Source organism: Rosa rugosa, chromosome 6 (assembly GCF_958449725.1).
Source record: "Rosa rugosa chromosome 6, drRosRugo1.1, whole genome shotgun sequence".
Classification (NCBI taxonomy): domain Eukaryota; kingdom Viridiplantae; phylum Streptophyta; class Magnoliopsida; order Rosales; family Rosaceae; genus Rosa; species Rosa rugosa.
Window position 1 is genome coordinate 9,416,409 of NC_084825.1, and position 13,959 is coordinate 9,430,367.

The 13,959-nt window shown below is 40.3% G+C and overlaps 1 protein-coding gene across 1 annotated transcript; it reads left to right on the forward strand.

The window, feature by feature from the left end:
• Positions 1-11,347: 11,347 nt before the first annotated feature.
• Positions 11,348-13,693, forward strand: LOC133717231 (trihelix transcription factor ENAP2). The gene is made up of 2 exons (XM_062143909.1): positions 11,348-12,286; positions 12,967-13,693. Exons 1-2 carry the CDS (start codon positions 11,663-11,665, stop codon positions 13,360-13,362), a joined length of 1,020 nt encoding a protein of 339 aa, XP_061999893.1. The 5' UTR covers positions 11,348-11,662; the 3' UTR covers positions 13,363-13,693.
• The last annotated feature ends 266 nt before the right edge of the window (positions 13,694-13,959 follow it).

A 13,959-nucleotide genomic window follows, 5' to 3' on the forward strand; every position in this document is an offset into this window, starting at 1 on the left:
ATTTCCACTTTTCCTACTTCAACACATATACTAGCGAACCAGTATAGGCTGGAGTATGACAACAAAAGAATCACAACCTTCAATAAGCTTATCAACCTACTGCAAGTGGCTGAGAGGCATAATGAGGTTCTTTTGAACAATAATGTCAGGCTCGTTGGGACAAAGACAATTCCCGAGGCTAATTATCGCAAAGTGAAAGGTGGAAAGATCCCTAATGCAAAGGGGGTTGAACGTGCAGATCCCTACCCACGTGAAAACAATGCACCATGTGGAAAGGGACACAGGGGTCGTGGTATGAGTCGTGGAGGCCCTCCCAATGTATGGCGCAGAGATGGTGGTGCTGGCCCTAGTGGTCATGGAAACAAGGTGCAAAAAGCACCTAAGAACCCTTCAGTCAAAAAGGAAAGAGTTGGCAATGAACCATGCTATAGGTGTGGAGTTATTGGGCATTGGTACAAGAACTGCCAAGCAAGCAACAGAGTAGCAGCCACTTACAAGAGGTATAAGGAGTCTAAAGAACAAGAGACTCACTATATGGAAGAAGGAGGCCATGACCCAGACGTCAACCTCACAATTGCAGACTTCAATGGCAACAAGGAACTTGCTCAATCAATGGATGCTCCAGATTATAACTGATCTATTTTATTTATTTATTTTATTTTCCAAAGACAGTTCTGAAGGCATAATGCCTCATTTTTTTTAATTAGACTATTGCTTGGTCTTAAAGTTTATTTAAATAATGGTTTGATGAATTAGATTTCTGAACAAGACCTTGATTTGATTATCGTTGGCTTATTAATAAATTTCGGATTTTATTCTGAAGCATTGAATTTATTCGATTTTATTTACTACACATATATACATGGTTCGAATAAGCACTATAAATATGCAAAACAATACATCTAGAAAAATCAAGAAAAACCCACACCATATTGAGGAATAGGCAATTATTCATTGAATTAATAGCCTATAATTCCTCTGTGACTACAATGATTGGATCATCACAAATAATAAAAGGGCGAGGAACTGCCAAATTTTTGTTGCCTAAGGGCACAATATTTAAAGTCATAGACACTCTGTATGCACCAAGAGCTAATTGAACCTTGTTAAGTTTCAAAGATATTCATGCCAATGGTTATCATATAGAAATCCACTGTGAGAATGGAACCGAATACCTTTATATTACATCTAATGAATGTGGAAGGAAACACATTTTAAAGAGACTAATGAGTCAATCTAGTGGATTGTACCTCACTACTATTCAGATCATTGAATCCTATACTGTCACCAACAATGAAATGTGGGACACTAACTCATACAGGCTTTGGCATGACCACCTAGGGCACCCCGGTCGTGACATGATGATCCGTATTTTAAAGAACTCACACGGACATCCCTTCTTTTGAGTGAAAAATATAATGGGACAAAAATCTGCCACACTGCAAGGTGACGGTCCTAGTACTGCTCAAATTTAGCCATTGCCTTCTGAAATACCAGAAGCACTACCTCCTTCCCATTATGCCTCATTGACTATTTCAAAGGCACATCACTCGTTTTGTAAAGTCTGCTCTTTTGCGAAAATAGGTCGAGACCTTCCTATGCTAAAGATACAAAACAAAACATTCCATTCTTACAAAGGATACAAGGAGATATCTGTGGACCTATCCATCCAGAATGCGGACCATTCAAGTACTTTATGGTTCTGGTGGATGCTTCGACACGCTGGTCACTTGTCGCATTATTGTCCACAAAAAATGTTGCATTTGCAAAACTCCTAGCACAGATTATACGTTTAAGGGCTCACCACCCTGATCACCCTATCAAGTCTATATATAAGGAGGGCTCACCACCCTGATCACCCTATCAAGTCTATATATAAGGGTTGATAAAGCTGGAAAGTTTACATCAAACGCATTTGATGATTATTGCATGTCTATTAGGATCGATGTAGAGCATCATGTACCCCATGTGCATACACAAAATAGTCTTGCAGAAGCCAACATCAAAAAGCTACCGATGGTGGCTAGGGCACTGGTTATGCGCACCAACCTACCTATATCTGCTTGGGGTTATGCAATATTACACGCAACTTTATTTATTCGTTTCAGACCCACTATTAGCCAACCATTTTCTGCGTACCAGTTGGTAACTGGATATGAGCCTGACATTTCACACTTACACATATTTGGTTACGCAATATATGTGCCTATTGTGCCCCCACAGCGCACCAAAATGAGTCCTCAGAGACGATTATGTATTTATGTTGGATATGAATCTCCAACAATTATCTGCTATTTGGAGCCCTTGACAGGCGATCTCTTTACCGCTAGATTTGCGGATTGCCACTTTGATGAGACAATCTTCCCGTCATTAGGAGGAGATAGGAAAAAGGATTTTCCAAGGGAACGACAGGAATTGTCGTGGTTTGTCCCCACTCTGTCTCATTTTGATCCCCGCACTTCATAATGTGAAAGTGAAGTGAAAAGAATAATCGATCTTCAGAACGTAGCAGATTCGATGCCTGATGCATTTACTGATATCGCAAAAGTGACGAGATCACATATACCAGCTGCAAATATGCCTGCAAGGTTAGAAGTCTCCAACAAGGGGCACGGCGCCGTAGATAAACACACTGCAACCACACTTAGTAGAGGTGTGGTTGAGGCCGTGGCTCCCAAAGGAAGAGGGGGAGGCCACTTGACTACGCTAAAAGCAAGCGCGCAATTTAACCCTGAAAAATGTCATCGTTAGTATAGAATAAGTAGGGATCGTTCAAACCGGGGATTGAGGGTACACCTGTAATTGCAAAAACAAATAAATTAATTAAAAAAAGTAAAAAGTATTATTTACAAAAATAAAACAAAGAAAAGAAATATATACAAGTAAATACAAATAAGGGGGTTTTAGGATTATAAAATAGAAAATTAAAATAAATAAAATGTAAAAACACATATACAAGGGTGAAACGCAAGGAATAAAGATCAAAACCACATCCATATGAATGAAATCCAATTACAATTCCTATAGTTGATTTTCTATGTCATGAGAAAGAAGTTGACCATGTGAAACGTTAATAAGCAAACGATTTCCCATATTTTACTTTCCTTCAATATTTAATCTAAGTGAAAGCACCTAAATTAAACTTATTGAACATGTAATCATAGTCTAGAAAGCTAGCTAATCAATGCATGAGAACAAAGTGCATGAAGAACAAAGAAAGGATGTCAACCAAAGTGCACAACCTAGTATGAGAAAGTTCATCTATTTGCAATCCTCCTTAATTGATTTCGACTTTTGTCCAAAGCCTTTACTACTTAAATCTAGCTCCAATTACATGCATATATCCTAAGTTGGCTACCAAAGAACACATACATATAAAAGTTTTCTGTAATGCAAAATCAATCAAGCAATCTCACATAAGCAACGTAGAAATCAACATATAGAAATCACAACTTTATTTCAAAACATATAAACGGGCTTTAAACTTTTCCCTTAACGTCATGTTAACTAGAATTCATAACTCTACAAATCAAACAAAGAAAAACAAAAGAAGTATGAAATACACCGTGAAAGATGGATGACAAGCCTTGAGACGAAGAACTTGAAGATCCTTGAAAGCAAGCAATCTTCTAGGGACGACACAAGGGTGGATGGCGGATATGATCTTGATGTATTGCATGACTTCTTCTCCTCCTTGGTTGAGACGCAGAGCTTCTGAAGACTAGAGAATGGAGAGAATTTTTCTAATGTTTATTTTCTGAGGGAGAGAGGTGTGTTGTGGTGGTGTCAATGATGCTCCTATTTATAGGAGGATGGCAACTTAGTCTCCAAGTCTTCAAGATTGATTCACACAGCATTAGCCAATCAGATAACGCCACGTCAGCTCTACTATATCACTCAACCAATCAAAAAGCTCCAAAATAAGTCCATAATCTTTCCAAATATATTATTGCTGATTTTCCCAAGATTTTATCTGATTTTTCTCTTAATTTTCGGCCAAAATAATCTTGAGTGAAAATAGGAATGAATCTGGACTTGTTTTGGACCTTTTCTCCCTTAAATCTCTCCATGGCTTTATCCTTAACATCCTCCCCTTGATTTTCTCTTGATTTTCACATTAAAACTGCAGATTTTATTCTCTAATTTCAGCCAACATATCTTGAGGGAATTAAGGAACGAATCTGGACTTGTTTTGAGCCTTTTCTTGTTGCACAATCCCTTGAAACTCTCCCTTGATATTCTCAACGTAATCTCCTTGATTTTCACATTATCTCCATCATTTCCCATGGCAAAAATCAGATTTAATCTCCCAAAATATCTCCAACGTCATCTTCAAGCCATGTGGTCTCCTAATGCCTTCAGGTTTCCTAGCCTCATCAGGATTCCTGGTTGACTGGGATTCCTAGTCGGACCAGGAATACTCCATTTCATCATTTCAGCTCATTTCTGCATCCCTTGTGCCTTGCCTTTGTCATCTCCAACGTCTCACATCCTTCAAGTGTCTTTAAGCTCATTTCCTTGTCATTTATTCCAATGTACCTTGAAAATAGAAACTAAATTAAAAATGATTAAGTAAAGGAAATAACTAAGCAAAATATAAGGAAATAATTATTAAAATGTCGCATAAAAATGCTCCTATCACCACTTTGTTCGACTGACACTCACCCAAGGAAGAAGAGGGCGAGTAAGGCACAAACTGATCCATTAATCATCAATGTAGAGAATCCCTTTCATGAGATTGTCTCTGATTATAGTTATGCCCATGAATCAATATTGGAGGATGCTCCGATGTTTGAAATGATTCCAGAGAACAAAGAAATCTCAATGGATTATGAGAATGTGTATGAGTTGATGGAAAGATCTTCCATACACATTGATGATGTATTTGCATACACTGTTGCTCAAAAAATCATAGAGCACGATGATATTGAACCACGCTCTGTTGTAGAATGTTAACAAAGAGCAGATTGGCCTAAATGGAAAGAAGCAATCCATGCAGAACTAGATTCTCTGGCAAAGAGACAGGTACTTGGTCTGGTAGTGCTAACCCCACCAAGTGTAAAGCCTGTAGGAAATAAATGGGTCTTTGTCAGAAAACATAATGAGAAGAATGAAGTTCTGAGGTACAAGGCTCGCCTTGTGGCGCAAGGTTTCTCAAAACACCGTAGAATTGACTACGTGCAGACATACTCTCCCATAATGGATGTTATAACGTTCCGCTACTTAGTTAACCAGGTAGTTTCCGAAGGACTGAAAATGCAGCTCATGGATGTGGTTACTGCATATCTCTATGGGGATCTTGATTCAAAGATATATATGAAAGTACTTGATGGCCTTACATTACCCCAAGTCAAGTGACTCTAAACCACAGAGTGTGTTTGCAACATGGTTCTAAAAATCGGCCTAGGCGGCCGCTTGGGCGGCGCCTAGGCGCTAGGCGTGGCCTTTCCGATTCGATTTTAGGCTAGTCGATGCTTCTGGGCGTTCGGCCCTCGGCGGCCGACTAGGCGGCATTAGGCGGCTTCTAGGCGCTCTAGGCGCTGGGCGCTTGATGCTGGGCGCTTGCTCAGAACGACAAAACCCAGTTCTCAGACTTCAACTTCATCACTGGTATGAATCTCAGACGCAACTTTTGTTTGAATTTCAATAATTGGAAAATAATCTGATCTAGAAAACACAGATCGGGGCTTTAATACGAACCAGGTTTACCTTTGAGATCAAGCTTGTGGCACCTCTTGACGAGCCGAACGCTGTTCTTAGCAAACTCACTGAGTTAATTTCTCTCACTAAATCTAGAGCGAGAGAAAGAAGACGGGATCATTGGAAATTTGGTTGTGAAGTACGACGCGTGTTTTCTGTGTTGACTTATGAGATGTATCTAGGAAGGTTCAGTAAATGAAGACCTAAAGTTACGGTTTCCTTTATCATTATAATTATATGTTATCAATTACCCTTTAACCGGAGAAGATAGACACAAGCTGACAATAGTAGTGACTCAGCTTTATCTTTAGGGGCTGTGACCACTTACCCAATTTTGGCCAAAAATTGCTCACTTACTCCACCAAGAGTTTTTTAACCCCATTTACCCAATCTAACAGTGTTTGACAGTATTGCCCTCATTTTAATTAACAAATTACACTCATATTTTTCTCTCCTCCCCGTCATCGATTTCTCTCTCTCTCTTTCTCTCTCTTTCTCTAACCTCGTCTCAGGCTCTCTTTCTCTCTCTCTCTCTGAGCCACCACGCCCACCACTCCACCATCAATGTCGGCCTCCACCGCCGCCGCTCTGTCCCATCGTCTGACCACCAGAGGATGACGCCATCTAACTCCACGATCCCAACCCCTCTGGGCTTCGCCGGTTTGTTCGTCAGATGTCCGGGAAGCTCTCCACGCCGGAATCGGGTCTGGGCTTCGCCGGTTTTGTTCTTCAGATGTTTGGGAAGCTCCGAAGCTCCATGCCGGAATCGGGTCTAGGCTTCCCTTGCAGGTCTCGGACGACGTCAAAACTGTTGTCTATTGGGGGGTAATAGACAGATTATTGCCCCCCACTAATTTCTTAACTGTGGTTAATTAATCACTGAAATTAGAGTTTTGATAAGTCTTATGTTGTTTTGAGTTTATTAAAGTACAATAATCTGTCAATGATAGTTAAGTGAAGGGTTCTGACTTAAAACGAAGACATTATTTGGGGGCAGTAAGGTGTCTACTGCCCTCCACTAAACCATTAAAACTTGCACCAGTTAAGTGAAGGGTTCTGACTTCGTATGAAGACATTATTTGGGGGCAGTAATGTGTCTACTGCCCCCCACTAAACCATTAAAACTTGCACCAGTTTCAAGGATTCACAGTGTATTGCACTTGATCACAAACAAATCAACAAGAGATGATTACTGTCTCCTAAGAAAGATATTATTGGGTGGCACTAATGTGTCTACTGCCCCCCAATAGACCATCAAACATTACACCTCTTCCTATGTTTCACAGATTATAGAAGTTATTCACACTCAAAACAACAGATAATGTCTAAAAACTCACATTATGAGGGTCAATATTCTGTCTACTGCCCCCCACTAGACTGACACAAACCACACAATTTTTTTCATTTATCGACTACTGCAATTTAACACTACATTTACTTTGGAATAGCAGTTTTCAGTCCGCCAATAAATAAAGCAGTCATCATTGGCCCCCAATACAAAGTCTACTGGGGGGCACTAATGTTACAACTTTTATGGTTATGACTGCCCAATAGCAGATAGCAGTTTTCAGTCCGTCGTCGATTCCTTCAGAAGGTCAACCCCGGGCTCGCCGAGCTTCTCAGCCACGAGGACTGTCGGCTTAGCGTCGAGCCTGACATTGGAGAGCACGACGACGAGTTCAGAGCGGCGATGGCTAGAGCAGGCGTCGTGGGCGACCTGCTGGAGGGATGGAGGGAGGGAGGGAGAAATCCGACGTCGTCTGGAGAGAGAGAGAGAGAGAAATCGGTGAGGGGGGAGAGGGCAAAAAAGTCCCAAAAATAAAAGAAGAAAAAAAGAATTAATTGGGTAAAGGGGAAATAATCCCTTAGAGTGTTTTGGGTAAACGGGGTTAAAAAACAGTTAGTGGAGCAAGTGGGCAAATTTTAAGCTAAAATTGGGTAAATGAGCATTTTCCCTTATCTTTATAACCCCATTTACAATTATATATATACATATAATTATATATGTTATAAAAAATAAAAATAAAATTAGAAAAATAAAAACCGCCTAGTCCCCGCCTAGACTCCCGCCTAGGCCCCTAGGCGCTAGGCCTCGAGCCACCGCCCGACTAGCGCCTAGCGTTTTTTAGAACCTTGGTTTGCAATTAGGTTGAAACGCTCACTTTACATATTCATAAAGAAAAAAGTTCCGGATTTGCAATTGTAGCTATATATGTCGATGATATGAACATAATAGGTACTCTTGATGAAATAAGAGAAACCGCGAGCTACTTGAAATCCGAATTTGAGATGAAGGATCTTGGGAAAAATCGATTCTGTCTAGGCCTTGAACTAGAACATCGAGTTTGTGGAATACTAATACACCAGTCTGCATATGTCCAAAAGATGCTCAGGTGATTTAACATAGACAAAGCGCATCCTGCTAGCACTCCCATGATCGGTCAAAGCGCATCCTGCTAGCATCATGCTCAAGGAAAGATCCATTTCGTCCAAAGGAAGATGACGAAGAGGTGTTGGGAGCTGAAATTCCCTATCTAAGTGCAATAGGCGCATTATTGTACTTAGCCCAGTGCACTCGACCAGACATTGGATTCTCAGTGAACTTGATGACTAGATTTAGCTTAGTGCCAATGTAGCGTTACTAGAATGGTATCAAGAACATTTTCCGATACCTAAAAGGAACCATTGACTTGGGACTGTTCTTTCCCTACAGAGAGCCAAGAGGGACCGCAGATGGAACTGCAATCCCTAAAGGAAATGTTGATGGCGAAAGCGCCACCCACTACATCGAAACCCCAAATAATGTTTTGGTTGGTTTTGCTGATGCTAGGTACCTCTCTGACCCACATAAAGGTCGTTCCCAAACTGGTTATGTATTTACCATAGGCAACACGATGATATCTTAGAGATCAACCAATCAAACCCTTGTGGCTACCTCCTCGAACCACTCTGAGATCATTGCTATACATGAGGCGGTTCGTGAGTGTATATCGTTAAGGGCTATTATTACACATATTCGAGGGACTAGTGGTTTGAGTTCTACCACTGAAGAACCTACTTGCATTTATGAAGATAATGTAGCTTGCATCGAACAGATGAACCTAGGATATATCAAGGGTGATAATACAAAACACATATTGCCAAAGTTTTTCTACAATCAGCAACAACAGGCTCTCCTCAAGATTCAAGTGAATCAAGTAAGGTCTGAGGAGAATGTGGCAGATTTGTTTACCAAATCATTGCCTAAGGCCATATTTGAGAAACATGTGAAAAACATAGGAATACGAAGACTTTCCAATCTCCCTTGACTGATGTAAGGATCAGGGGGAGGTGTAGACTTCAGGGGAGGGGGTCTAACACACGCATGTCATCATCAAATGTAATAGGTGCGTTGTGCTCTTTTCCTTCGACCAAGGTATATTTTTCCCACAGGGTTTTTATTGTTACTTGGCAAGGTTTTTAGTGTGGTAACAATTCATGCACAATTTCGTCTTTGACTTGGCACAAGGGGGATTGTTAAAAGAAAACACATTATGTGCTTTAGTCAAAGTAACTGACGAAGAGGGAATTAGAGAATTAGCGGTTCCAGCTCAATCATCAATTATTGTCATTATTGTAGTTGCTATTACCATTGTAATCCTCACCCTATATAAAAGGACTATCTAATGAAATGAGTAGACTAATTTCTCATTTTACTTTTACAAAATTGACATAATTGACCAATTTAATACAAACCTAGACACACCAAATACCAACAAAATGATCCCCTAATAAAAGAAAAAAAGTGTTCAAAAAATTGTAGTGGTAAATATGCTAGTCAACACTAATTACTCTGTGAGAGGAATGGGAAAATGGAGGATGAGATCGGTCCCCACATCCTAGCTTCCACCCTTGTCGGAAATATACCCCGTGTCATCGGAAAAACACTGATGGGATTGTAAACGTGATTTTCTCGCCCGACTCCATCAGATAATAGGTTCTTGTCCCCCCTATGTAAACTTCTAATTTTTTTTCATTGAAAAACATGCCCTACAAAGAAATCAACTAAAATCTGATCCAAATACACTGATTTTGTTTGCAACCCTTAAATAAACACAAATGGATTTGGACTCCACAAATACCTTCTCTCAATTAGGCTCAAATCGGATGGCACAAATTATGAGGCAGCCATGAAGAATTAAAGCGAATGATGTCAAGCTCTCAAACCTCAAATCATGATCACGACTGGAGTTGCAAAGATCGAAGAAAGTGGTGGAAATTGGAGAGTAACGTGAACAAGGGAGAGCTTCTAATGATGACCTTATAATAAGGACCAAGTACGTGAAGACTTTTGAATGAACACTTGGATGATATGCATGTTGAAATTTTAAAATATCAACTAAAGTTCAAAACACTAATTCAACCGTTCATTAAAAAGTATTCACTTGGTCCTTATTATAGGGTTCTTTCATTAGAAACTCTCCCACGTGAACAATATGGCGCTAAGCTTCAACAAAATCTTTGGATAGTTTGGTTCTAATAGAAGACCGCTGCACAAATGGAGGAGAGTTTGGGCCAATCATAAACTTTTTGAAATTTTGATTGATTTTGACTTTTTATATTATATATATAATATAATATATTTTTAATCTTACTGTAAAATTTGAGATAAAGTGAAAAAAAAAAGTGACAAAAGAAAAACAATTAAAGGGCTCTCATTGTGGAGATGGAGAATCTTGCACCCGACCTTGATTGGGCTTTCTCCCGACCTTGACCGAGCTTTCTCAGGCCCTGTTTGGTATTGCGGTTTGAGGTTAATTTATTTTTATTATTATTTTTTAACTTTTTAGACATTTAGCGATTTCGGTAAATTTTTCGAACATGAGGTTATTTTAAAATTACAGCACAAAATCTCAAATACTAAAAGTCTAAAAGTAGGATCCGACCTGTTTTTTTAATTTTATTTTATTATCATGTACGGAACGCTCACTCAAGACTCGCTAACTTACTTAGATGACTGATTGTGAAATTCTAAAACACTCTCTCATCTCCCCGCACTATCGCCCCTCATTGTAAAAGCGGAAAATAGGCCCCAACGGCCCAACCTCTTGAACATGCCCTGCAGCCGTTGCCAATACGAAACTTTATCAAATAAATCACTCTCAAAAAAAAAAAAAAAAAAAAAAGTTTCATGCCATCGAGTGGAGCCACCCACAACAATTGCCAAGCAGAATTGAAACTGTGATAGATTACAAGCCCATTGCTCTCCTAGAGGTCTCTCACAGCAACACTAGCTCAAGTGGTGATGAATGATGAATCCATCAAAAGTTCCGGAAAAGGCATAAAGGAAAGCCAGAAAGGAGGAGCCAAAAGGGAAGCTCAAGTTTTGAACGGCCATAGCACACATAGCATAGCATATTGGATGGTAGTGGTGGTGGAGGAGAAATGAGAATGGAAGACGGTGAAATGAAACTAGGATGGAGATGGAGTGGGTGACAGACCCACGTGACAGACCCACCACCACCACTCTGATAGGCCCAAGTGGATGTCTCAGTTGGCTTCATATCAACGCTAACAGCCAAAATAATCCAACCACAACAATAAAACCAACATACTCACAATCACATAACACCACCTCCACCCCCCCACCCCATCAAAAAGTGAAAAAGAAAAAAGTTCACAGGTGCACATCATTTACACATTTGACAAAAAGACCACCCCATTTTCATGGTTGCCCACTAACATTTTGCCTTTCCTTTCTTTCACTAGGGGAGCCTAAAATGCTAGTGGGTAGTGCTCTCTCTCTCATCTCTCTCTCTCTCTCTCACTAGCTAGCCCCCCACTTTTCTTCTCTCTAAAAATGCTAGTGGGTTGCGCTTAAACTTGTTTGGTGGGGTGGTGAAACATGTTAGCAGCTTAACCAAATTCAAAGGGGTAACAATTAATTGAACAAGGAGAGTGTGAGTGAGTGATCGAGAGAGAGATGGAGAAAGAGGGTAACCAGGATCAAAACCCATCTCTCCTCTCTAACAATTTGGAGTCTCCAAGATCAAAACCCTTGATTGGTAGTGACAGGCTGAAGAGAGATGAGTGGAGTGAAGGAGCTGTGTCTACTCTTCTGGAGGCTTATGAGGCCAAATGGGTTCTCAGAAACAGAGCCAAGCTCAAAGGCCATGACTGGGAAGATGTAGCCAGACACGTCTCGTCGCGTGCCAGCTGCTCCAAGTCCCCCAAGACTCAGACGCAGTGCAAGAACAAGATTGAGTCCATGAAGAAACGCTACCGTTCCGAGTCGGCCACGGCTGATGGCTCATCTTGGCCTCTCTATCCAAGACTTGATCTTTTGTTGCGTGGCAGCGGACCACCTCCACCCACAGCAGCAGGAGCAGCAACTGTTGTAGCAGCTGTAGCTACTTCACCGGCACCGCCGCAGCAACCACCGCTATCGGCTCCTCTGGCTCATCATAGCAACCACGCTCTGATGCTATTGGAGCCATCAGTGCCGGTGTCATCGCCGCCTCAACCACCACCTCCACAGCCACCTCCGCAACATTTAGGAACTGCCCAAAATTCATACGGGTCCGATGGTGTTGATAGGGATGCCAAGGTCAGTGTCTACATGACCCAGCACCCTTTTCTTTTCTTTTTTGTTTATTCGTTACCCATTTCTTTTAAATTTTGAATTTTCAAATTCAATTGAACTTGCCCATCAAACCAAGAAGAAAAAAGATTCAAACTTTCCCATATATCAGGCATTATAAACTGGGGATCGTTGGCTTTTAGCCCTCAAAGTTTGTTGCAGGCAATTGGGTGTCTAATTGTTCATCCTTCTCTTTCTAGTTTTATATGGAATTTTGGAACCCTACATGAATGCCTTGGCATATAGATAATCAAGTATCAAGTGTCATGTATATACCCTCAACTACAGATAAACTAGGTCTGCAGAAGCCCATGTCCTTGAAACTGATATAAATCAGAGTGAGCAGAAATAAATACTTGGTACAGTTGTACTTGTACCCCCATGTTCTCAAATAGAAGATAAGAAGGTCCTGTCATTAATTTTTGACATTTTTTTCACTTTACCAAAGGAGGCATAATCATAGCACCAAATGACCTGAATATTGAGGTAAACACATTTTTGCAACTATGCAAAATAAAAACATGGGGTAATAATGCCATCATTGTTTTTTTGCTTTGGTTCTAGTACACACCTATCACTTGAGAAAAATCAATGTATATATGATTGATTTTAATTCTGACAGATGTACATGACCCATTAATATGCAGGAAGATGGAGTGGGGATGAAATTATCAGACCATGCATCAGACAAGAACCCATTGGAGATAGACAGTAGCACACCAGCCCTTTATAGTGATAAGGAAAAGTTAAGGTCCAAGAGAATGAAGAGGAAAATCGAGAAGAAGACGCGAAGAAGAAGGGAGGAATTAGAGATAGCCGAGAGCATAAGATGGTTAGCCGAGGTTGTGGTAAGATCCGAGCAATCACGAATGGACACAATGAGAGACATAGAGAGGATGAGAGTTGAAGCGGAGGCCAAGAGAGGAGAGATGGATCTGAAGCGCACAGAAATTATTGCCAATACCCAGTTGGAGATTGCAAGGATCTTTGCTGCTGGTGTTGGCAAAGGTGTTGATTCTTCACTAAGAATTGGAAGAAGTTGAGGAACAAATGACTACGCTTCTGAGTACGATACATCTCTCTCTCTATATATGTATAGAATTTAAATGTAGTATATATGTAACACTGAGAAGAAGAAAGGAGAACTTTTGGAAGCCAAGGTGAGGAAGAGTGGACTAATTAACATGTAAGATGTATGCCAACTTAGTAGTTATTGTAGGTATAATAACATGTCTACCTCATTCTAATGTACATGTTCTCTCTGAGCAGGCAATCAGTGTTTAGACCTACCTAGAAAATTAATTATTGATACCTACTATATCATCTATGGTGTAAAAAAACACGATGAAATTTGAAGTGAAGTTTTGTGTGGAAGTATCTGACTTGTCTAATGGGTGCAATATGAGGAAATAGCATCTTTTCTTTGCAGAAGTGACTATGCCTAGAGAGGAAGGGAGACAAGTTAGATCTTTGAGATTTTGGAGGAGACAAGGGAGACAATTCATTTATTGAAACTTTACTGCAATATGCATATAGTTTTCTCACCGAAAAATACTACATTGTCTATTTGTTGATTCTTTTGGAAGAAGCTTCATCATTTTTAAGTTCCTAGTAAGATAACCTGTTACTCAAAGTCACCA

Coding starts and splice junctions, on each gene's coding strand:
- LOC133717231 (XM_062143909.1), top strand. CDS start 11,663: ATGGAGAAAGAGGGTAACCAGGATCAAAACCCATCTCTCCTCTCTAAC. Junction 12,287..12,966: donor GTGTTGATAGGGATGCCAAG/GTCAGTGTCTAC, acceptor ATTAATATGCAG/GAAGATGGAGTGGGGATGAA.